General features: G+C 42.5%; 1 protein-coding gene across 6 annotated transcripts in view; it reads right to left on the bottom strand.

Annotated features, from left to right (window-relative positions):
• Window positions 1–26547, bottom strand: part of TNS3 (tensin 3) — an 838360-nt gene that overhangs the window by 93107 nt on the left and 718706 nt on the right. For all 6 annotated transcript variants that reach the window (XM_086964904.1, XM_086964903.1, XM_086964909.1 and 3 more), the window contains 2 exons: window positions 24498–24624; window positions 24314–24397 (listed from right to left, as the gene is read on the bottom strand). In XM_086964904.1, the coding sequence (XP_086821030.1) occupies window positions 24314–24397; window positions 24498–24624 (211 nt within the window). The remainder of the gene's footprint in view (window positions 1–24313; window positions 24398–24497; window positions 24625–26547) is intronic.

The following is a 26547-nucleotide window of genomic DNA, read 5'->3' as shown; positions in this document are numbered from 1 at the left end:
CTGGTTCCTGTATTACAGAAGACTCCCAAATTAATCTGACCATGCAGAAAATACTGACATTGACATGACAGGAAAAAATTATTTCTGGCTAGAAAAACTTGAGAAACAGACAACTGTTCTATGCCAATCTACGCAAACGCAACAACTGCCATTTACTATGTACTGTGAGAAGGTTGTCCTCTGATTTTCAAATCCTATTTCACATAACACACGCAACAACAACAAAATAATCTCTTCCATATCACCTGGCTAACTCTTGGACCTTTTGTTGATATTTTTAGGCTGCAGGAAAGCGATTTAATTTTTAAATTGCTGGAGAACCCTGCTTATGAATGTCCATCATTGATGGTGTTTACAGGTAAACAGCCTTTACAACGAAACTTTTACAATGCACTACATTACAACGCGGTCATTACAACGCAAACCATTACAACGCATTGCGCTGGGGGGCGCTCTAGGATAGGGAATAAGTTTAATTTTCTATCCAACACCTTCCCTAGTGTCCACGGGGACTGGAGTTGGAATAGAAAATTAAACTTTTCACTATTCAGCTCCTCTAAGCGCTATGCGTTGTAAAGGTATGCGATGTAAAAACCGCGTTGTAAAGGCAGGCGTTGTAACGTCATACATGCGTGTTTACACTATGGATGACATCAGATAAATAGTTGTGTGTTACCAGAAAAAGAAAATGGGTTCCATGGAGGCTTCTCAGCCAATTCCAGAGGAAAAGAATATTGGTGGAAAGCCTGCACTCCCTTCCAAGTCAGAGGCCTACGTTGTCACAAAGTAAAGTAGGGACATCAAGTCTGAAAAACAGATCTGCTGTTCAACCTCTGACTTGAAAAGCGAGTAAAGAAAGATATGCATGAGCACTAGGCAAAGGGGTATGAAGCACTATATAAATACTGCAACGAGGTACTATTTATTTATAAAGCATCTTCCCCGTGCAAGTGAAGCCGGGAGGTATTTGCTAGAAATGTGAGAGGTTGCTTTACATTCAAGGATCACACTTTTGATCCTTATGGTTGTATCTGCTTGACAGAGAGGTCAAACTGAGGAAGACCCATGCACTGAAAATTCGCAGAGATACCCGGGAGGTTCAGATTTAATTAACACAATGCTTAATGGAGTTTCCAAGTCTAATGACATGCAAAGATTACACGGCAAAAGAAAAAGCGCATAAAAAAGATGCTGGCAATGATCCATTGCTAAGATTTCATAGACATTAGGCAGCATGGGTGGAACAGCAACATGCTTGAAAAATACTGTTCTTTACTAAATTAAATTCCAATCTGAAAGCCCAAAGGTGGTCCCATAATACTTCCCATAAAGCCACAGGCCAGTTGTATAAAAGGGAACCTAATACTTTCACTATCAAAGCATTTAAAAAGTGAATCATTTCACATGCTAACACAGTGTTGTTCCTTTTTTGGTGTCTGCATGGTAGCTCAAGATTAAAAGGGAAGTGGTGCTACCCGGTAAATCATTAGTATCTTCCCTCATACCCAGAGGGACAAGGGGTTGGCTTCAAAGTTAAGCTGAGGTCCCAGGCTGAAGCCGTCAAAGACTCTATCAACAGTAGATGGGAAGGGTGGCTTCCAATCCTATCAACTGTAGATGGGAAGGGTGGCTTACAATCCTATGAACTGCAGATGGGAAGGGTGGCTTACAATGCTATCAACTGTAGATGGAATAGATGGCTTACGTCTGAACGAAAACAGCTTCTTCTTTGTTCGCCAGGCTTTCTCTCTTTGTACAGTACCTTGCAACCTGACTGCAGCTACTTATGCCAAACCCACCCACTCTATAGGTGCTTACTAATGGCTATCGATAAATCATTAAATCGAGGAAAAATTAACATTTTCAACAGATTGATATGATGAGGGATACTGGAGCAGGACCAAGATTGATGTGAATATGGCGGGTCTCTGTTCAGTGACATGGGGGGGGTGAAAAACTATAGTCTGTTTTCAACCTCAAGTAATCACCGGTGACTGAAATTAATTCAAGATGTATTCCATCACTTTGTTTATTTCGGGCAGATGTCTTAAGTGTGATAGGTGAGCCCAAAAATGGATTCCATAACCACTGTGAGACAGGACCCAAGCCATACCTCACTAATGAGGCCCAGGGAGCCGTAAACCTGTTTAAGTTTGCTTCAGTTCCTTTTTGGAGGGGACCTTGCCTGGCAGTTGAATGAACTGTTCGTATTGAACCAAGACCAAGAATGATTTGTATATAGTTGGTCACTGTCTAGGCTGGCACAGTGGGCAAAAAAATGGTCTAAAATGCAGCTCTAAGAGATCAACAGTGTCTGAGATTAAATCAAACATTCCTTGCAATACTTCACTGTGTGTTGCAGGAGATCAATGTGTCTTCCTTGAAATGGATTCCTTGGACAGCTAAACAGGCAATTTAAACAGGGTCCCATAAAAGGACATTTGTGAACACCCCTCTTTGGCAGCTAAGTGGAGGTCCTTTACGGGCACCTTCTTTCTACAGCTCAGCAGAAAAAATCTCAAAATGACCCCAATAAAGGAATACTAGTGTTAAAAGCGGAGCGAGCATGGGCAAGGAAGAATTAAAAATGGGTAAATAAAGGGAAAGCAGGAAAGAATATTCAATGGAAAAAAGATAAAAGAAAGGTAGAAAGGGTGATTGGAAGGATGAATGGGTAAGAAGGTGGATGAGTGTGTCCATAGAGGAGTGGGTGAAAGGATGAGTGAATGGATAGGTTGATTGACAGGTGAAAGGATGGCAGAGTTAAGGGAAAGCTGAAAGGATGGATGGATGAATGGTTCTGTTGAGGGATGGGTTAAGTGAAAGGATGGATGTATTTGTAAACTGACGTATGATGGATGCATGCATTGAGAATGGATGTGTGAATGATCGGATGAATGGAATGGCTGATGGATGGAATGGAGAAAGATTGAATGATGGAAGGAAAAATCAATAGGTGGCAGAATGTAAATGTGAAGTAGTGGGTATCAGTGGGTAGATGAAGGGCGAATGTCTCGGATGGAAGAGACGAGGGAGCTCTTCTAGGGGGGTTAAGGCTCTCTTGCTTCATTTGCTTGGTGCCATCAGAGCTTTGGTAAAAAGCTGGGGGCATTTTAACATTCTTACTTCTCCCTTGTTTGGACGTTAAGTGGAGAAACTTAGCAGCACCACCTACAATACAGGGAAGTCTGGAGAGAGGGTGCCCCCAACTGCTTCTCTCGCCTACCACAATCGACCTGGCAATGTTAGAAAACAGCAACGGCAGCAGCAGTGTCTGAAGTGTGAATAGATAGATGTACAGAGGTTGACAGCATGGGTTCCACTGTGTTCCTGAGAAGGCATTGCTAGCATGCCTAAAGATCTTCAAACAATCATGCGTGTATATATATATATATATATATATATATACATACATACATACATACAAGAGCCATTGGTCGACTTACTTAAGGAACACACAATTAAATATGACTTTTTTAAACTTCTAAACAAGAATGCCCTCAGCAAGAGAGTTGTTTTTTTTAATGAATGGGATTTGCCCAGAAACTAAGATTCACATAAAAGACAACTACATTCAGAGCGAAGTTCGATGCTTGAAAATGTTGGGTTGAGGTGTTTCTGTAATGTTGACAGCTTGGGTTTCAGAACCTTTAACAAAGGTACTCTTTCTGTCGTTTTCACATTCTGCAAGGTTGATGGAGTAAGGAAGTTGAACCAGACTTTAAATAACCCATCTGTCTCGCCATTCCACAAACCTATGGCAAGATTCCTGTGCAGTAAAATGGAAGGCCGGTAATCATCATTCCCGGCGCGGACTGGAGTTCCCTTGGAGCAGGCAATCACAGGGTGAGTCATCTAATTGAAGTTCCTGGTGCTACAGACCGCTTATTGGACGAGCTCGTGGTTAGAACTTCTCACAGACAGCACCGAGGGCCAGATACACAACGTGGACAGATGCACTCTCAACGACGAAATGCTTCGTTACTTCACACTGTCTAGGTTATCTGCACAGTATCTAATGTAAAATGAGGAAAAACACACAAACACACTGAGGCACATGCAGACACGTCTGTCTGTCCTCCAGACGCCAAAAGTCTACTTTGCAAGGTAAATGGCTGCATGGTATGTAATGTTCAATAATTGTGCATTACAACATGCTGATGGCAAGCCGGATAAGACACCGGCACATTTCTGGCTGCCTTTCCGCCCACCACAAAGACTGCATTCCGGCCGCAGCTGTGCTCCGACTTGTGGGAACTCAAGACAATAGCAGCGCATCGAAAGAGCCGAGGAAATTGCATTTAAGAACCACCGTGAAGCGTGCTGGAAAAAAACTGCACAGGACACGAGCACAAAGGCGGCGAGAAACACCAAACACAAAACACACCTACCTATGGAAGAAGTCATGGCCGGGCTCCTCTCGCTGAAGCGGGGGCTCTTTAAAGTTCGCCACGGGACGCGGGACAGAAACGTCCCGTCAGCCTCCCCCTCTCGCCTCCACTTCAAAACGCAGCGCCGCCTGGCAGCTGGAGCGAGCAGAGACTGCAGACGGGAGGCTCCCGGGACTGCTGGCCGGCTTCCTCCCCTTCCCACCCCCCGCTCTCCCCCCGTTACGCACACACTGCAAAGGAGGCAGAGCTCAGACCCTCTCCAGAAAGCACCGAAGGGGAGAGGGGTTTCCTCCAGATAAAGTAATTCTGCTCCTGACAGCGGGGCACCGTCCGCTATCCCGGGGGGCGTCGAATCCACTGAATGTTTCTGTTGGTTTTTGCCTTCTCCTGTCACACTCGCACTCCCTCCACTCACGCTCTGCTGACTCCGCCTCATTCGAATGTGACTTTTTAAGGCCCCCTCGCCCTCCGCTCGCCCCACTGACACACGCAGCTTTGTTACCGCGCTTCCCAAACCACTGCCGCTGTGTCCGACAAAATAAGAAAGTAAAAGGCAAATGGCAGGGGGTGGTCTGGGGAGGAGTTAGCGAGTGCCCGGCTCTCGTTCCTTTCTGTGTCCAGCAACAAAGCCCTCGAGTGTCTTTTCTTTCACAGTCTGACCCTGGCCTCTTCAATCGCCCCATCTCCCTCGAACTGCAGTGCATCGGATGAAGGAGCCATGCTGGAAACAGAAGCAGGAGGAAGAGGCGGCTGTCAGAAGTGACGCAGGAGAGCCGCGGGAAATGCTACAAACAGGATTCGGGGCTTTCTTTTACAGAATTAGGGAACATCTCTGAAAAAAATGCGGATCCGCCAAATGGCTTTGAAATCCACAATTGCAACAATAATAATCACGTTCGTGTATACTTAGCTGTAGCGCTCCCTGGCAGTTTTTGCCATTTTGCAGCACTATACATAGCAGGTGTAACTATGTCTTCTTAATGGTGCTCTATTGGTATCAGAGAGGTGAAAGACTCACTTGGACTGACCTGAACTCACACGTGGCTCGAATATGTCACCAGTGGTTTGCACAACGATTCCTGCAGTGGGTGCTGAACCCATTGAGCTGCTATAGAGGACCACAATACTCCATAGCAAAGAAGACACGTTATCAGGGCCTCATTGGAGAATGGAAACTTGTGGGACCCACTGTCCTGTATGATATCAACATCTACGAGGATTACATACATACACATATTCAGGCTAGGCCCCTAAAATGCCTTAATGCAGCTATACCTCAATATATCCTTTGCTGGTCCGGAGAGGCACTTCAATGTCCATGGATGCGAACCTCGTGAGACTCACTGCCAAGCGAGTGTCTTCAGGTTTACCAGTGGCAGCGATTAATTCAACCAACCCAACCATTGCATTTTTGTTTTCATTAGTGTGGCGGGTTGACCCAAATGCGGGTCCTGTAATCACAGCCCCATGAGACTCAAGCTTCACCCTACTGATGAGGCCCAAACAGGCAAAAACTGGTCTGGGGTTGCTTATGTCCCGGTTCACCATGGACAACACCTGACAGTTTGGGCCGGACTGTTCCTACTGAAGCTGGACCAAGGCTGATTTGCATTTGGTTGGTTCCTGTCTGGGGTGGCTTGGTGGGCAAAAAACAAAACAATCTACTGGAAACAATCTACTGGAATGCATGCCACAATAATTACTAGTGGCTGAGATTAATAATTCACCTATCTCTTTTTGTTTTTTTCTGATGTTTGATTGGCACTGCCTGGACTCGGGGAGTGGTCAATTAAGTTAAAAACTGTTTATCAGCAAAAAGTATAATTTATTGCAAATTATATTGTCTTAATACAAATAGTTATCATGAAAATGGTTTAAAAGCAGCAGAATACACAGATCTATAGAGAAAGCAGCCCAGTATTATCGCTGCATCACTGGAAATAGGGGGCAAACCCTAACAGCATCCATTTTGGTGAGGTTTAGAACATCTATTCTTTCCCTTTTCGAGCCCAGAGCCCCAATTCTATTCCACTTCTTCCAAAAGCAGCAGCCTGCATTGTCCTGCGCCATCGAATGTCTGGATTTTCCTTTTTTCCAAATGCATTTCACTGCACAGGAAGAGCCTTGGGAAACAGTTTACTGCAAATACTGTACGACCAGTTTCCTCTTAAAGTTGTTCAGATGTATTCCCCAGAGAGGAGCATGGCTCTCAGAGAGGATGTTGGAAGGAAACGACGCACAGTTCTAGCAAAGGGCATGTCAGAGGTGTCCGACACGCCCAGCCTGGCAATAGGAGCGGGTCATGCTGCAGACAGTCCTTACGATGAGAAACACCACAGATTAAGGGGTTCTTTGCCTCTCAGCTTCTGTGCGTTCAGAGACATCTAGTGATGCTTTATTAAAAGCGGTATATGTGTGCCCATAAAGGTATGCACTTGCACCCTGACCCTGGCTGTGGAAAGGGCTGGTCACACTATGTTAAAAAGCTATTCACACGAGGATGAACGGAAAGGGGTATGATCACTTTTATCAAACATATTTTTATTGGATTTTTACAGAGTACAACTTACCACAATGCTATCAAGTCACCCCTCACAGGGGGATCGCGGAGTTCAACAAGACTATGAGTGGCTAATGGGTATGATCACTTTTAACGACTGTTGCAGGCAGGACTGGCCTTTGCTCAGATTGCCACTGGAATCAAGCTATCCAGGCTGATGAGGGCTGAAAGCCCGAAACCGGTCCTTGGATGCTTGTTTCCAGTCCAGGGAGGACCTGGCTTGGCAGTTCGGGCTGGACTGTTCCCATGGGGCACAGGGTCAAGACTGATTTGCATATGGCTGGGTTCAAACTGGAATGGCATGGTGAGCAAAAAAACGATGGATTTAGGCCCAGATCTCTGTACTGGGGTGAATGTATGACATTGTTCTGCATTCTGTCCATCACCTGTTGTTTTTTGCAGACAGAACCCTGGGCAGAACCAAATTTGGCACCCCTTAGTCCCCCCTTTTTTCATCCTAGTTGTAGCCTGTAACTTGAGATATACAAGGAGCAAACCATTATCCCAATTAATTTAGCAAATGTACATTTTCTTTGCATCCTGGTACTTGAAGTCCTGTATTTAAAGTGACGAGCAACAAAGCGGCCATGGCTTCAACCCACCATAAAAGACAGAGCTCAACAAAATACCACTAATCGAGTAGCACAGTAGTTTCCTATCTGTCAGCATTATGTGACCCTAAATATGTAAGATGCTTCATGTTTAGAAAACAATTAGAATTTATTGTTGTAAAAGTTCAGCTGCTCCGGAATGAGATCTTCACTGCCTGTTTTTCTCCTGTCCTGTCTTCCATTTCTTCAATATTGTTTCTACTAAGTAAAATGTGACCATGGGGTAGGGGGCAGTGTGGCGCTGGGGTCGGACTATTTAATTCAAGTTCAAACCTCGACAGATTAGACAAACTGGCCCTCTCCTCCCCCACTCTAGCCTGATTCACCCACAGCACAGCTCCTTCCTGCGAGTGCCAAATTGTAAATGAGGAGGGGTAGAGAGTGAGGTGATGGGAGAGCGAGAGGATTTTAATGGGGCTCATGCAGCCTGTACAAGAAAAAAAAGAATGATTAACCCGTTCGTTGTGTGCGTTGGTCGACGCGGCCCCGCCCACGCACGGAAACGTCCGCACTGCGGTGGATTCTATGCCGCGCTAAAGGGGTAAACACAGTGTGGGCTGACTCGCTGGAGTCATTTCAGAGTGACACTGCTGCATTACCTGCATGGTACCAGCATCTGGCACCATGCAGGTCATGCAGCAGGATCGATGTTGTGTGCACGGGCATAGATCCCCATGCTAAAGGCCAGCCCTGGATGCAAGAAAAGCAGATCTAAAATGCGCTCATGTGTGCTGGCCCTTGAAAGCCCAGAGCCCCTTACAAAGCTGGCCCGGAAGTGACACTGCCAGGGCGCACCAATGACCAGGGCCCTTTCAAACTCGACTTGATGGTCCCTCCTCTAAGAGATGTAGGCAGCAGATGGAGCTACCTAATGTGACCCTGTCCCTTTACATCACCCTGCATGCGACGTGGTCCGTCATTCTGAAGGATCTTTCAAGTGCAGATGCAAACACCAAAGAGACGCAGGATGCACGATACTGTGCATCATAAGGCAGTGTCCAGCAGGGTCGGACTGGGACAAAAATAGGCACGGGCACCAAAATAAAAGTGGGACCCATTAGCGAACGAGATAGTTAAAAAAGTGGCACACATTTACAAATAAGGCCATTTTTGAACTTAGGAAGACACTCTGTATAGGTGTTATGGAAGGTATGGGAGACTGCATGATTTGTGTTTGCTGCAGACAATGTTTGTGAGGATGTCAGGGAAATCAACAGTAAACACTGGCCAACGTGGCCATAAAACAAGCCCGAACACTGTTAAAAAACAGCCCACACACAGATCTCTCTGACAAGCCCATCGAGCACTGCCCGATAGGTCAGTACGACCTTGGTGTCCAGTAAAAGTTCGAATACACATACAACAAACTTTATCTTGCTGTTTTTTTTTTGTGTGGGAGCACACATAAATGATGCAGCACTCCCTTGTGTATTTTTTCCAACCAAGAAGAATTTGAAGAGCTCTAACAGACATGTAAACACATAAATGATAGACTTCCTTAGAGGTAAAGGGTTGAAATAATACCTTGTACATGGAGGAGACAAAGTCAAAGTTTTAAGAGAACATACAGTGCATTAACCTGTATAGTTTGAGTAGAATGGGATGAAATTCCCAAACACCCTCCTCTAAAATCAAGGGTTAAAACAGAGTTGATAACAATAGCTGCCTGGGGCAAGACAGACGTTTTTAAGCACTTCAAGACCCTCTTGGTGTAAAACATTGTATTAAGTACTTGTCCACTGCGAGAATCATTTACTTTTCAAAGGTCACCTCGCAGAGCCAGTTTTGAGAATCATTTACTTTTCAAAGGTCACCTACCGCGGGACCTTTATTAGGTCTCGCCTGTCGATGCACATGCGCATCGAGCAAGGCGAGAGTATTGGGACTTATCCACTCTCTATTATTATGGCGATTCCTTGCAGTGCCCGTGACTTTTAAGCTCAATGCGCATGCACGTCCGTCTTTGTTTACCCGCTCCGCCCCCTCCCCTTCCCGCCGTCTCGCATTTCCCCTGTCGCACTTCTCCTCCCCCCTCCCCTCTCTTCCCTCCGTCTTGTTTATTGTACCCGCTCCGCCCCCTCCCCTTCCCGCCGTGTCGCATTTCTCCTCCCCCCTCCCCTCTCTTCCCTCTGTCTTGTATGCCACTCGCAACGCTCCCTGTTGCTGTCTCACACAGGTATGCGTCTCTCTCTCTCTCTCTCTCATGTCCTTCTCCCCCGCCCCTCTGCGCTGCTCTCTCCCCCTTGTGCTTCTCCCCCGCCCCTCTGCGCTGCTCTCTCCCTTGTGCTTCTCCCACGCCCCTCTGCGCTGTTCTCTCCCCACAGTGCAAGCCCCCAGTGCACCACAGTCCAGACTTGCAGCAGCCCTACTGTCCTGTACCTGTACTCACAGTGCAAGCACCCAGTGCAGCCCAATCCAGACTTGCAGCAGCCGTACTGCCGCTGTACTCGTACTCACACTGAGATCAAGCAGTGCATCTTCTTAATCCCTACTTGCACAACTCCCTACTTTTTCATTACCAGCACACCAAGCAGTTGTCCAGCCTTGCAACCCTTATGTCCCAGTACCGAAGCACTCACACATACAGTCCCGTCACTACCCTAACTGTCGGACGCGTCCCAGCATCACTAGTTTGTGGCACTCACCCTAGACCCCCCGAAAACAGCAGCGCCGTGTCCCGCTGCTCGCATTCTTCCCTGACAGCACCGCGCATCTTGCCCGCCTCCGGCTCGAAGGAGATTATCCCCCACAGCTGCCCCGGAGCGTGGCGGGAGGAGGGGCAGGGACCAGATAGACTCGCCGCCTCCCTCCGTCCAATCGCATCGTCTGCAATCTGGTATCAATAATTTAATTTATAGGCACGATAAACGCTCCCAGCTCTGGCCGGTGGGGGTATTTGCTCAGCGTTTTTGCATCTGTCTAATTTGATGTGGTGTAATTGGTTATTTAGATCCGCTCCCCCGGCACGCGCCCACTCCCCCCACTCCCCCCCCACCCCCCCAGACACCCCAGCCCGCTGCTCGCCTCAGCCCAGCCTCACTGCCCGGGAACCTCCCGAGGAGGCGCGCGCGCCTTCAGACCTCAATGAGGGGCGTAGGTGTCACTTTAAACACCCGCTCCAGGAACTGCGCAGGGCGTGAATAGTTACACAGCTTTAGTGCCCCTTAAAGGTGTTATACAAGGTTTTAAAGGGGGCATGCTCCCTGTATTTGTAGGTACTGGAGCCAGGATATAAATAACTTTAATGGATCAATTGTAGCGCTTTTACACTTTACGAGGCCCAAAGCGCTTTAAGGTAGAAGAGTAAGAGGTTACTCTGTTTTTTGTCTACGGATGCGCGCCTTCACATCATCACCCCCTCATCCTCACACACCCTCACCCTCACTCACCCTCAACCCCTCACCCTCACTCACCTTCACCCTCACTCACCCTCACCCACACTCACCCTCAACCCCTCACCCTCAACCCCTCACCCTCACTCACCCTCACCCACACTCACCCTCACTCACCCTCAACGCCTCACCCTCACTCACCCTCAACCCCTCACTCACCCTCAACCCCTCACTCACCCTCACCCTCACTTACCCTCAACCCTTCACCCTCAACCCCTCACTCACCCTCACTCTCTCACCCTCAACCCCTCAGCATCACCCTCACTCACCCTCACCCTCACTCACCCTCAACCCCTCACCTACCCTCACCCTCAACCCCTCACCCTCACTCACCCTCAACACCTCACTCGCCCTCACCCTCACTCACCCTCAACACCTCAACCTCAACCCCTCACCCTCACCCACCCTCACTCACCCTCACTCTCACTCACCCTCAACCCCTCACCCTCACTCACCCTCAACCCCTCACCCTCACCCACCCTCAACCCCTCACCCTAACTCACACTCACCCTCACCCTCACTCACCCTCACCCTCACTCACCCTCAACCCCTCACCCTCACACAGTGCAATAGGTCTCGGAGCATTTGAGTTAGAGCTTTTAGAAATGTTTATGGCTTTTTTTTTTTTTTTATTCTTTAGCATTGGCTACAGGAAACAAAAATGCTAAAGATTTACAAAAAAACCCATAAACAATTCTAAAAGCACTAACTCTAATGCTGCGAGACCTATTGCATTTCCAATGCTTGTTTTTATTAATGCTGTTTTTCGTGGGGCTGGCGGGTTGGATGTAAATAGATTTTTATGGGTTAAGTTTTAGGTTTATTTTTGTTGCTTTACAGTATATAACTGAAAATTATCTTAGGGTAGCCAAGACCTCCATAGAGTGTGGGTAACTCTTAGTTTAGGTCACAGGAATCAGCTTAAAGGATCACAATCATCAATTAGACACCTGTTAGGACACAGAAAAGGCAGCCACACAAATGCTGTGGTGTTTACGCTGTACGAAGTAAGTTGTTGATGTAACAATGGAAGGGTTCAGCTGTGAACTAAAAACTCTACTTACACACAGACCCCTTCCCTTGTGATGGGGCAACATGAGCGTGTCACATGCTGTTTCTCACACATAGCGCCCAGAGGGCAACTGCACGAGATTTTTCTTTCATCGTGCCATTTGAGCCAGATGACTTTAAATGTTATTTTTTTTAACGAGGCGCGTGCCTTCCCTCTATTCTCCAGGTTCAAAGTACCAATGACCCACCTCACTGCTGGTCCAGGAGGAAAACAAAGGAATTACCCATCAATGGTGTGCCGTCCACTGACCATTAGCAGGGGGGTGGGGGGTCACCTTTCAATTCCTCTACCTCTGTGATCTCGGCTCCCCTCCTCTCCCCGAACCCCCCCTCACCCCCCGCCCAAAAGATTCAATCACATTAACATCCATTGCTCAAATAAACGGAAAGCCCAGTAATTGAAGATAAGCCAATTTATTAAAGTGGATCGTTTGTTAGCTAAACAAACCCGAAGGCTGAGCTCGGGGGAGAGCTGTGGTTTCACGTCGATCGCAGACAGTGACACCCATCAATGGCCTTCACTGAGTGCCTGCTGACCAGGCTTTAATGGCGTACACCGCATTTTTATCTGGTTTATCAAGGGACGGGTTTGTGTCTAGAGCTCTTCAAGTTGCTGGTTTGTTTTAGCAGCTCGGTCGCTTCAGACCCAGAGGTGTCAAGAGTGTCGCTGTTTCATTAGAGCCTGGTGGGAGTCGGGCTTTAATAAACGTGAAATTCAGCCACCAAGAGCAAACGGACCGATATTGGCATTTGTTGGTTGTTTTGTTATCTTCCTACCATCTCAGTACTACCCAAGTCGCTGGAGCATATTAATATACTGAGTCAATGCCCCCATTGTATACTGATAACCTTTGTGGACCCTGAGGCACAAGGCATCGAAAGTACTGTAAAGAATTGCAAACACTGAAATATAAAGAACACTGTTGGTGGGATAAAACGACAATTAACAAGCAAAAAAAAAAAACAACAACAAAAATAAATAAATAAATATATATATATATATATTTATATATATATATATATATATAAAAGTAAGTGAAGCAGCATAGTTTGTGGCAAGACTGGTTGCTGTGTCACTCTATTTAAGTCTGATAGCAATAACACACTTTTTCAATATTGACAGCATCGATACAACTACTGGCAAGCTCTGATGCCGAACTCGGCACTTTGAAGCGGGCTCATCGGTCCTGCTTGTCAGCACAAGCAAAAACCACGAAATGCAAATGTTACAGAGCGGTCAGGGTTTAAAAAAAAAACACCAACCTACGTGTCTCTACCATTGCGCTGCACAGGAGGGTTCTTCCAAGACTTCATAACAAAGGCAACTTATTCAATAAGTCCCAGTTTCAGTGTCCAGGAACTAAACCAGCATATTTGTACATATATGTCTAACCCACTTCCCAGTACACCATTCCCCAGTTGAAGCTTTTGAAAAAGCACACTGAAAGTTCCAGTTAAGTCCTATCAGTATTTTAAAATGGGGCATATATTTACAAGCCATCACATTAGTATTAAAACGAACTTGCTACCTCATGGCTTTATTATGGACATAGGTCTACATAAAACGATGGTTCAGACTGCAGTGGTCATTTACAGAACCAGCTTAATTGAAATTAGCACCAGACGTTATTACATCAGAGTTTTTAAAGTTTGGCAGCCATTATTACCCCATATGCAGGATTACAGCTTGTTCAGTGAGAGATGCAATAAGTCTGCCAGGATTTACCAACATATAGGACAAGTGGAGAGAGCTAAGACAAGCTTAGTCACCAAAAACCAAACAGTTACCACTTGTCATTCTCAATGAAACCAATAGGAAAGTCCAGACAACTTGCATTACTGTGCTGCTGGTAAACTGTCATAACTGAAGTTCTACATTTACACTGGGCAAGTAGTCGCATTTTCTTTCATTTTGCACGATTATGCACCAAATAGTTAATGGTCAGTGTTGCAAACCAGCATTACCTTAGAAGTGGCTACAATTATGTCACTTAGCGCTTACAAGGGCACGGTCACCATTGGCGTGCATTTCTGCCGCATCTACCGTTAGAGGTCAGAGCCAAAATGTGTGTTGAAACACATGCTTATATCACTATAATTTCAGTGCATGATTTATCACAGGATTTAACACACTATTTAGCATTGTTCCCTGTGATATTAGAAGTATTACCACACCTGGAATTCCTCAAATAATTAGCCGGTGACTCCAAGTGAGGGTGTTAATGTAATATTCTGTGAGCTACTTCATGTGTTGATTCCACCATAGTGACATGTTTGCACTTTATATATATTATATGAACTGTATACAGGCAATAAAGCTCACATAAATATTCGCTTATGCAACTCTGTTGGTAAGGATACTATCTACACAGGAATGACATTAAAATCGAGTTGAAGTTTCTGGGGCCAACCTCTACGACCCTGTTGTCACACAAAACACGCAAATGATGAATTAAGCAGATGATTAATTGCCTACCTAACAAATGTCACAAACGTGCTAACAAAATACAAAGTCATTTGGTTTTCTTGAGCATAAAATGAATTATTATGGCTAAATAATATGGAGCTATACAATTGTGTGAATGGGTACAAATCTGTAAAACTTCTGTCTAACTTGATCAAGAAAGGTGGTAGCAAAGCTCTGCTGTTTCACCATTACTACAGAAGTGACTATCACACCTGGTTATTTACAGCTCTTAATCAGGGTATTTTTTGAAACTTTACCTATAAGGTCCTGATGATGAAAATCATATAGTCATATGGTACTAGTGGACCCGTGACTGCAGGCTAAATATGAAAAATATGGAAATATCTGGTTATGCACAGCAGCTACGTAACTAATACAGTATAATCTTATTCAATGAGTGATTGATCTGGAGAATGTCATTATTCATATCAATAAAAGCCATCACCAGAAACGGTGATAGGTCTAATTTGAGTACACTTTTTAGGGGATTCGACGACCTGCAGATATATGGGCCGTATCTTGGGGCAAATTTAAAATACATGACCCAATGTGGCTTGTCCTTTTTCGTCAACATGCCCGTTCAAATTTGCAACTATCTTGTAAATCTGCTACCTAAAGCAACAGAGGCACTCAACAGTTCGTCTTATTTTGGATGTCTCTGAATCTAAGTCAAAACACAACCTTGTTCTGCGTTTTCCACACCTTAACCCAATTCCCTTTACGTACAGTCGTCATTAGCTATTCTGCCCAGCTTGTCGAAAGAGAGGAGCTATTTAGCTGGTTGGACAGGTACCAACCAAGATAGAGTGGAATATCTAAGAGTGTCTGCTGCTAAATTAGTAGAGGGATAAAAATCATGGAGAAATGAAGGGAGTAGCTTGCAGCACAGTGAACAAGTTGTGCTTGTACAAAAGAGTTGAAAGGGGATTACAAACTTACAAATTCACAGTGACACTTTTCCTTTTATTTGTCAAAGCACTTATACACAGAGGAGGATGATAACTACTGTGATTCAGGGGAGAACCCTCCCTCCAAGACGGTTATGATGATCTCAAAGTGTTAAAAAGGCAAGAAAAGTTGACCCGTAACAACCTTGGAACAAAAGGAAGCATGAATAGAGTGCTGTCTCCCACCAGCCCTTAGGATTAAGACCCTAATGATCTATCCCTTGACCTTTTGACAAAAAGCATTTTAGCTACGCTGTCACATGTGATCTTTAATCATAAGCCACCCCTCCCCTTTTAGCTAACAAGAATACTACTCTGAATATATGCTTCTTACCCTCCCTGGAGAATTTGGAAAATGTCTTGTCAAGTAGAATCAATTGTATGAATGGAGGGTGGGTTCTTTTATAGGTTATAGAAAAGTCTCATTAATACGTTAACTTTTAGAACCGCAAGTCCCTGATAGGGACAGGGTGAAGCTCAACCACCAGCCGTCTATAGGCAAGAATCTGATTTATGACGTTCAACATGGTTGAAGCGAGTTGCTATGGCATAGACGGACACTTGGAAACCTATTTTCACCAAGACCAGATGGCAGCCATTCAAAACTGCTTTCAGCAGTGATAGAGATTCCCCTTGGTCAACCGATTTAAAGTAAGACATTTTGGGAGATGTGAATTTAATACAGAAGGCTTTGATTTAATTAGCAGTTCAAAGAACAGACTGAAGTTGTGATTTTCCAACTTACCTCTGAGGTAAGTAGTAAATGCTTCAGTAGTGTTGGAACTATTCAAGCAAAGAAAGTGTGAGCACCACAATGAACCCTGATAACCAGACTGTGTGCTTGAATTTTGAGGGGATATTTAGTTTGCTCAGCACACAGCAGTGAAGACTCCTTAACTTGTTTACCACTATGTATCACTGTGCAACTAGCGTGATGGAAAGAAAGGTGAACAGCTTTCTCTGTCTCTGTTGCGCAGACCCCAGCACTGAATGATAAATGCCTTGGTATGGCGAAGCATCGCCATCCGGGCTTTTTGAGCTTTCCTTTGCTAATAAATCGAGGACTGCAGATGACCTGTAGAGGACTACAGAATACAGTTGAGGCATTGATGCTCTTTACCAACTACCATACTACTAAGCAGATTATGTTAAACAATGACATGGCTGCTGCAGTTATAAGGACTAAACTTAGTGCCTGCAGAGAACAAAATGCTAATTTAAGAAGTTTACTATTGGCCAAGAACTGCAATGGACATGTAGAACAAAATTAGTATTGTTAAAAGCAAATGCACTGGGTGAACTGTAAACCCGCCTCAACGAAGACTGTGTCAGTGAGAGATTTGCACAGTTTCTTTTGCTTTCCGCCATAGCATCAGAAAAAGCAATTAGTATACGCGAGCTGGGCTTCGGAGCACACAATGTCTGCTCCCAGGGTCCCTTGGCTGTTCCTGCAGCACAGTTTCAGCCTCAAAAGTTTATTACCTGAAGAATGAATGAAACAAAGAAGGCGCAATTAGTACTTAGACTTCATAGACAAAGGGGTCTTTATCTCTTCATGAAAGGGCTACATAATGAGCCTCTGTTCATCGCCTTCTGAACTACACAGGAAACTGCTGAAGGCAGCTCTCTCTCCAGTAAGCTTGCTTACAAACAGAAGGAATGGGAGGGAGGGGTGTGTATGGAAAAGGGTGAAGTGTGTCCATAGGCAAGGTCATTTCTCTACAGGTAACAGGACTGTAAATACATGAGTGGACAGTTGTCTTCAAAGGTTTTCCACAACAAAATCTATATTCCTCTGTGAGATTTCACACCCAAGGACAGATCGTCTTAATACCTGTATAAACTGACATCGGAAATACACTCTTCAAAACTCAATGGCAGGGTAAAATTAGGTCCAGGTGAAATGTTTTTTGCACAAGCAAAATCTTGCATAAATGCTGACTGTTGGTTCTTGGGTATTTCATGTCATTTTGTTTTCCTCTTGTTAAACCTTTTTGCCTAATTTTCCCTGTGGGATATTGGTAAAATGTTATCACCGAAATTGTGAAACTGATGTGTGCCACAGGACTTTTTGCTCCAACCAGACCCCTTCTGTTGTTTTTTCGTGATTTTTATAGAGAAGGTAAGCCCTTTAGTAACTTTTCACAAAGACTGGCAGAATGTATTTCACATAATACGCATAATGTTTTACAAAAATCACATGGAGTACGCAAGTGAAAATTTTCTTCTACTCCAAATTAAAATGAGACTAGCCTACAATAATTGGCAAGAGTTCACATGCTCAGGGAATTAGGGAAACAAGCATGCAGGGCCACTGGATTTTAATAATTTACTGTTTACTATTGACACTTTCAGCACCTGCTCCGCCCCCTAGTTATCCAGTGGGCTCACTTATTTCAATTTGAACTAGTTGCAGGTAATTTTCTTGTCTTTGTAATCTTTTGCAAACCTCACATATTGAGTTTCCTGTATATCGCACATTTTTGGTTTCTTATGTTTTTCGTGTAATTTTAACTCATGAGAATGGTTTGAGCACTAACTGTCTAGTGGAAACTGTTAACAAGTTGTGTGTTGTGGATGCGTCCTGCACTAGCAAAGCTAACCATTTTACCTTTAAAACAATATGGAATATACAGTGAGCTTTCTTATGCCAAGACCATGCATGAGCATTTCATGTAACACACTTACATGCATCATTTTTTAGAAAACCTATGCATTTTGGCCTAGTAAGGTATGTGGTGATGACCATGATGTGCATAGCAGCACGAGGCAGGGAGGAGCACGCAATGGAAATCCTGCAGCAAAGAGAGGGTAGGCACCCTAGAAAAATGCACAGTGGAAGAGCTCTAAGTTTACTCTGTCTGAGATCTGACACTGGCAGGTGTAATTACTGTAATGAGAGAGATAGAGAACAGGAGGCTGATGACAAGCGTGGCTAATGCTTCTGGTAGAACAGAGAAATGCCATTGGAGACCTGATGGAAGAGTAGGCAGCTTCACAGTAGGACTGCTCATTCCAGAAAGCAGATTTATTTACACTTACCAGGCTGGCAGAAAGAAATATTTAGTGGGAAAGAGAGTACATTTGTTACACAGGGCAATGCAGTAACAGGGCGTAACATCTCCTGGCAGAAGTGAAAGAGGCAAGAGAAGTTTAACGGCTTATGAGATGAGTGCTGTAGTCAGATTGGCAGCACAGACACACCGCTCACTGCCACCCCGTTGGGCGATGAATTGAGGCCAGTAGTATGTAAATCAACAGCAAATGGAGCAAACTGAACCGGACCTTTGGTGCTGGATCCCAAGGTTTCCCTGGAAAGGCTGAAAACTTTCACAACCGCTTCACAATTTTGCCTACACTTATAATCCCAGAGCCGAAACTTTCGGCACTAATAATGGAAGTTGTAGTAGTACCAGAGTCTGTGACACAATAAATGTCAGGAGCCAATCAACCTGTAGTGTGAAAGCAGTTACCTACATTTGTAGCGTTAATAGTTTTACATTTACACACTGGAATCTGCCATGTATTGCTTGAATTGGAAACGTTTTCTTGTAATTGTTTAAGGTTTTATACTTTTTGGGCATCTCCTTATTGTGATTTTTATGAAGGCATCAACTAATGCTTCACAGTAATAACTGCACCAGCCACACATACACATTGTTTTTTTCCACCAATGCGTTCATCCATGCAGGACAATGGTATAGGCTTTTCCACTGCCGAAATAGTCAAGGAAGACAACTTGGTGGTGAGGATACACATTTTTAGCATCAAATATCACCACATTTATATGAAATTCTCATAAAAAATTTAAACTGCCACCAAATGTTTATGCAGCTAGAAATCATGAAGTGACCCAATCCCCTACCACAAATCTTAATAGCAATACCACAAAAGGCATCATCAACTTTTCAAATCTTCAGGAAAAGACTTCACAGCAGAGCACCTTTAGTTCACTGCAGTCGATCCCCAGCTGACTGAAATTTATCCAGTGCACTTGTGAGCAGTTTGTCATTTGTGATATTGAGGTGAATGGCAAATAGCAGTCCGACATAATATTTACTTTACAATATATGTTTTAAAACAAATCTGAAAATGGACTGATAAGATCTTGAATTATATTTTTAATTAAAAAGAAAGAAAATCAACTATTTCCGCCTCTCCTGTCTAACAATCTCAAAATACAAATGTAGAAATCAGATGTCTGTGGGAAACAGTTTTTACAGAAAATTATATAAAGATCACTTTACTAATTATTGAATTCTATCTTTTTATATTGTTTACCTTCAAACTATGTACAATACACCTGAATAAGTGATTCAATAACTGCAATCTATTAGTATACTCTGTCATTTCATTGAATAGATTATCTCATATCTTGTTAGTAAACAATGATTTCAGTTTCAATGTCGCCATATTAACCATTCCAAACCTAGCTAGCCTTCTCCCCAATGTTTGTACAATATCTTCCTCAGAATGGTCTTTTAAGAAATAGTACACTTCCTGTGGGCAAGGTTTCTTAGTTTTTAGATCTACTAATTAATTGTCATGTATTTGCATGCATGAATGCACAATAAACTAATGAGGACGCAACATAGGATCTAAAGGAGTGAGAAGATGGTGAATTTGTCTTGAATGCTCCATTTAACATAACTACCTAATAATATGACACACTTTATGCTGTTTCTTACCCTAAATGTATGGACTGATTTGCAGTTTGCTTCTGTGATCCCATAAGCTGATATTGCATTCCTCCTTTCCCAATGACAGAAACCTTTCCCCAGGGAATGTTATCAAATACACGTCCAGGAAGTTAGTGATAACTTGAACTGTAGGCCACCATTGCATTAACTGGATCATTCAATTTCCCTCACAATAGCTAAAGTTTTACACGGGTCTAATGGTTTATATCATACCAAAACATTACCTGTTTTTAAGGAAAGTGCATGATCTAAGTTTATCAGGACATTTATTTGATCACTAAAGAAAATTTCATTTATAAAGACTAGTATTAATTCCGATGAGCTAGCCTCGCCCTTCCATGTACACTCTACTAATTTAGGCTGTTTAATTGAAACCTCAGTTCAGTCACAGACCCTATCTTTTTATTTCTCCACTTTCTTTCTCTCAGCATTGGGCTTCTGAACTCCAGTCGCTTCATACATTTGCTGCAGAGTCATTACTTTATTATTTGTAGTTATAAGAGTACACAGGTGTTACAGATTTACCCACTGTAATTCTCAAATACTGTTCGCACTTCAAACTTATCTCTCTAGATTGCTCTGAATACGCCAATCATCAATCCCCCCCCTATTTTTATCCATTGTTTTTAAATGTTTCCAACACCTGTCACAATTGTTTCATTCTTTTTCAACCAGTTTTCATTGTTTTACTTTTTTGAAATGTTTTGTTTTTGTTAATTGCCTCTCAAGTTATTAATTCCATTCAACACTACCATGAACTAGTTTCCTTTCCCGGTGTGCAAAGGTTACCAACCTTTTAGAAAGGATAAATTATGTGACATGTTATTTTTAGTATATTTGCTTTTTGTTTACTTGAGTATTTGGGCAGGATTTACAAACACATTCTGAAATTTAAGATAATAGAAATATGCCTGACCCAGTCATGCATTCTCACATTTCTGAGTATTCATTAAAGTAAAACAGGGCGGACCTGGACAACCACAATCTAAGTCGTTTTCAAGGCTTAAGTCTCCTTTCTAAACTAACATTTGCCACAAAAACTAATGTTTCCCACTAAACGAAAATCCACCAAGTTTAGGGTCAATGAAAAGTCTGATTTCACTCTATTTTTGCATCACTGGGAGCATGTCCTTTCATGTGGTGAAACTCCTTCATTTGCATTTCAATATTGTTTTGGATGTTTGTATAAATGTATGAGTGTTTAATTTATATTTTGCTAATGTTTTGTAGAAGCCAGAAAGTTCCTACATTATGAGAATTTCTAAAGCTTTTGCATGGTCTCCCCAGTATAAAACTCTTTTTCTGCCAGATTTCTTGATCATTAACCGCATGTGCATTTTCTGCTAATAATTCCCTATTAATCTAAATTCAGTGAACCAAGCTAAGGCATTTATTAATGTTAATTATTTTCCTATGTACTTAAATGGCACTCACGTGCACAAAATATTTTGTGAATTGGAGCCTTGGAGCTAACCAGGAAAGCAGTACACATCAGGACTAGCGTGAAACCAGTGGCAGGCATTTACAGGGTGGTATGTTTGAAGACCGGGCTAAATGTACAATATTACGCTCTAATTCCGCAAAAAACTCAATTTTGAACGAACACTGTTCCAACAAGGGCACTATGCCAGATCTGAAAACTGTAAACAGATTTTCACGAGGATGAAAAGAAAGGCTGGCTTGACTGCGGTATGACAAATATATGAACTTGCCGTTAGAATTCTTTGCTGGTTGACACAAACACATTTTTAGCGAGCACACTAAGTGATTTCATGGGAAAACCGCCATGCACGAGTCACAAAGCTTCAAACTCAACTAATGATGAGAAATTTGAAGACAGAGCACACACAGAAAATCCTCTAGCGAATTAAGCCTCTGCTGAATTTGAGTGAACTGCATTGTTTTAGTTTTCCTCATTAACTCTTTTTCATATATTCTAAAGAAAATCAATTCTGAAAAGGTTGATATGCATTTTAATGGACTAACTCTGGTATTTTACAACAGTGGAAACATCTTCAGTGGTTAAACAGTGGTACTTGAGTCTATTTAATCCTGTACAGTTTCAAGAACATGTCTAACGAGAAGAAAAATGTCTTAGATTGGACTTTTTTCGCATAGCAGGTATAGGGGCTCCTTTTGGGATAGGGAGACACTGATATAATAACGGAATATTTTTAGCACAAGAAATCAAAAGCTCTATCAGCGTGTGTTACAGCACTGGGAGCTAATTTTGATAGGCCTAGGAGGAAGTGAGAAAATAAATGAAGACTTTTTCACCATCCATACAATTTCATACTGATATGTCGTAAACTAATAAATGCAAAAAGAACAATTGATGGACAGAAAGCAGAACAATGTCATACATTCACCCCAGTACTTAGATCTGGGCCTAAATCCATCGTTTTTTTGCTCACCATGCTATTCCAGTTTGGACCCAACCATATGCAAATCAGTCTTGACCATGCGCCCAATGGTAACAGTCCATCCCGAACTGCCAGGCCAGGTCCTCCCTGGACTGGAATCAAGCCTTCTAGGACCGGTTTCGGGCTTTCATCCCCTTCGGTTTTGCTTTGTTTGCTCTAAATTGGAAGGGTATGCCCAGACCTGGGTCCTTTGCTCACTTTGCCACTGGATTCAAGCTAGCCTGGCTGATGATGGCTGATTAGCCAGAAACCGATCCCAGGATTGTTTCCAGTCCAGGGAAGACACAGCTTGGCAGTTCGGGCTGGACTGTTCCCATGAGGTACAGGGTCAGACTGATTTGTATATGGCCATGTCTGAACTGGGGTGGTGGAGTGAGCTAAAGATTGATGATGGATTTAACCCAGATCAGTTGACTGGGGGTGAGTGTTAGCAATGTTCAACACTCCGTCCATCATCCCCTTTGGTTTTGCTTTGTGAACTAATAAATGACACATTGTTCTGCAGATGGGAACACATTCCACAAGAAAATAAAGTAGTTGTCCATGGAAACATCTGGGCTGCATGGGAAGACTTACCTTATCTAACACTGCCCTTCCTCCATTGAACTCCTATACAACCCAAATGATATTATCCACCTCCCCAAACAAAACCTATTTTGGAAATATTCAATGCAAATTAAATAATATGGAACATAATTAGGGCCCCCTGTTTTATGGTATTTTTTGTGCCATTTCCATCTGTATTTATTCGTATTTATTTTTTGCTAATTTTATCTGTATTTATCCACATTTATTTTGGATTTTGTATAACAATTTAGCTGAAATTAGTATATTTCCACAAGTATTTAACCAACAAATATATGTTTCAGTGCTGTGAACACTCATTTATGAAAAATCAGTGCACGTATATGAAAATCTGCAAATTTCAGTATCAACCTTGTGCTTATCTACTGCTGTTCAAGCCTCTTTACTAAAATTCCTTTCTTTTTTAACCCACTTATCTATCAATCCACTCATCTATTGCCTGGCAGTCATGGCAAGCAGTATTTAGAATTAGTCAAAGAGCAAACCAATTTCCTTTTGTATCCACATTTAAAAATTAATACAGACAAGAAAATGAATGTTTTCTGTCTGTATTTATCTGTAAAAATCTGTATAAACAGAAAACAGGGAGCCTTAAACATAATGTTGTGTTCTCACAATACAGCGGAGGGTCTATACTACTAAACAGGACTATACCACAAAACATGCTGAACACTTATATCTCAACCTGCATTCATTTGTATGAACAAAGGCTTTATTCACATCATTTCAAATAGAGCGCATCACATTATCAAGGATTTTGCAAGCAATTCCAAAGCACTTTACAGTACTACATTCTCCACCAAATTCCACTGTGTGCACAAGGGGTTATTTTAGGTATACTTCATCAGGAAAAAAGAACGTTTTCTTCATACCAGTTCAGTTTTACTACGAAATAATATTCAAAGAATTGGCAAATATGATTGGAGAAGTTTTTGATTCAGTCACAGGCTAGGACATAAGATAAACAGAAAAAGCATAGTACTTCTGCAATGAAAAGGAACAAAAAGAAGCGTTTCAGGACACAGAATGGATGGCTCATGGTGAAAAAACTAATGAGCTAAGGCTGAGCAGCCTGGTGATAATGACTATCTCTCACCATGAAACCTACTAACTATTGATAACGCAGAGATCAATGATTGTGAAATGCGCAAGAATTATGCTCCTACCATGGCCTGTTTGGTACATCTGAGGAGAATTAAACAGCGGCTGCCCCAATGGAGTCATCTGGCAGAAACTAGCTGGGTTTTTCACTGAGGGAAAGAAAGAAGCCACCAAGTTAAGTTGATTGAATCAGTACATCAACATTTACATAGAGTAGGTGAATTTGAATGCAGATTTTCTTCTTCTTACCATACGGGGTCTGAGGCGACACAGGAAAAGCCGGAGTGGGTGGTACTGAATCATTGCCATTCTTAGTCGGAGAGAAGATGCTTGAGTCCACTTCATCATGACTGCCTTGGTAGCCACCGATGCTCTTCTGAAATAAGTTCAAATACACCCATTAGTGAACTATAACAGAACACGTGAAAACAAATCATTAGCCTTCCCATGTGAAGTAATAAAATCAGTCAAACATACACTCCTAGTCATGTATGAATTCTAAGGGTACATGAAAGTCAATGACGTATTTAGAAAATAATTTATGGTCAAATCAAGCCTTTTTAGCAGAGAATTTCAAGCCTTATTGTTTTTGGTATTCCTGTAGTTCTAGTGAGGCCTTATTTTAGGAACCCTTATGTATATGTATGATTACGCTTACGCTGATTCAACTACCTGTTTCTCAAGATCCCCATGTAACTGGCAACTTGGTCCTTAACATTGATTTAAGGCATGTTGGAGATTGGTGAGACCTTTACTGTGGCATAACTATAAATGTATTTACAGCAGACAGGCAAATAAGCAAAGGTGGACAGACAGAAAACGCGATGGTGGTATGTGGTATACATATTTAGAGAATGTTTTCGTTAAAAGTGGGTCACAATTATAGGGGTAGATTTTCTTTAAAAGGAAAGCAGATATTAATAATAACTAGTTATCTGGGACACACCACAACTTAATTTATCAGTCGGAAAATAGAATAAAATGAGTACCAAACTATTATTACCCAACAAAATGGTACTCATGAATATTTTTTCTAAGATTGAAAATCTAAATCAGACCTGCCAGATACAAAGAGGCGTCCTTGCTGCAGGACAGTGACAATCTGCAGTCCCTCCATTTACATGACTACTTTAGGTTTTTTCCTCCTTAAAAATAATGGCAGTCTTTAATAAGACGTTGTTGAATGAGTGATTTTTGATCCCACTTCCTATTTACTTTTAGGCTGAATTGTATAATTTTTTTTTCTTCATTTCAGGGGTTATGTATGCATACAGTGCATGAGACACGCGCAGGAACTGCTAATGGTACACATCTATTAACAATAATTGACTGCAAACTGGGAATTGCAGTTCCGGCTTCATCTCGTTTCTGGATGTCCTACAAACTGCTGCCATTTAATTCTGTATTCCGGATCGACTGTCTCATTCACCCCTTTATGGTTCTTTGTCAAGTGGTACTCTTATTTACTTGCCTCTCATCATAATGATGGCCCACTATTTATGTATGGGTTGAACATTGTCGACTATTCCAGGAACTATGACTGCGAATTTTACTTGCCCTCACTGTACTTGGTTGGCATCTATTTGTAGGTAGCTAGGCATGCGTAGGAACTCTAATGCCCTTCTCATCCTCAAACGGATTGCAGTCCACTGTATGCCATCTCAGTTGCTAAATTTTGGGGCACTGTGTGGATAATCAGGAGGAAGGTTTACTCTTCTTACTAGAGAAATTGATCTTCTTACTTATACTGTGCACCATGATGTGCCTTTTTGGCTTTTTCTTCTGTCCTGTATTCTGTATGTATTTGCATGTTCTTGTATAGTGTTAATCATGAGTTTTAGCTGATAAATTAAGATGTCTGAGTGCATCACTTACTGAGATATCAATTTGTTTTAGGTATCTTTATCTATTTATTATGTACTTCTTTTTAACTGAACTTGCACCTTTACTGTCCCGGTGGACGAAATAAAGTTTTGTAAACTGGACTACGAATATTGAAATACTATATATTTGATTAATGATTAATTCTTCGTTTGTTGAGCACTTACAGTAGTCCAGAGATAACCATTGCTTGATAGTTTAATGCATGTACCTAATGCAAAGAGTTATTGATTGACTCCTCGTTGAGTGCCCAAAAACTGCATGAAGCAGGTTCTTCCTCTTTCTTCAAATTATTTAATTGTTTACATTTGTAAACACGGCACTTAATTATTCTGGATGTACTAGTAGTGTAGAAGGAAGATTGACTAACTCTTTGGTTAACTTGAATGTTCTCATTTATCGTATCAAATGATTCCCT

This window comes from Lissotriton vulgaris, chromosome 4_1 (assembly GCF_964263255.1).
Source record: "Lissotriton vulgaris chromosome 4_1, aLisVul1.2, whole genome shotgun sequence".
In the NCBI taxonomy this organism is placed as follows: domain Eukaryota; kingdom Metazoa; phylum Chordata; class Amphibia; order Caudata; family Salamandridae; genus Lissotriton; species Lissotriton vulgaris.
This window is presented reverse-complemented; position numbering and strand designations above follow the sequence as displayed.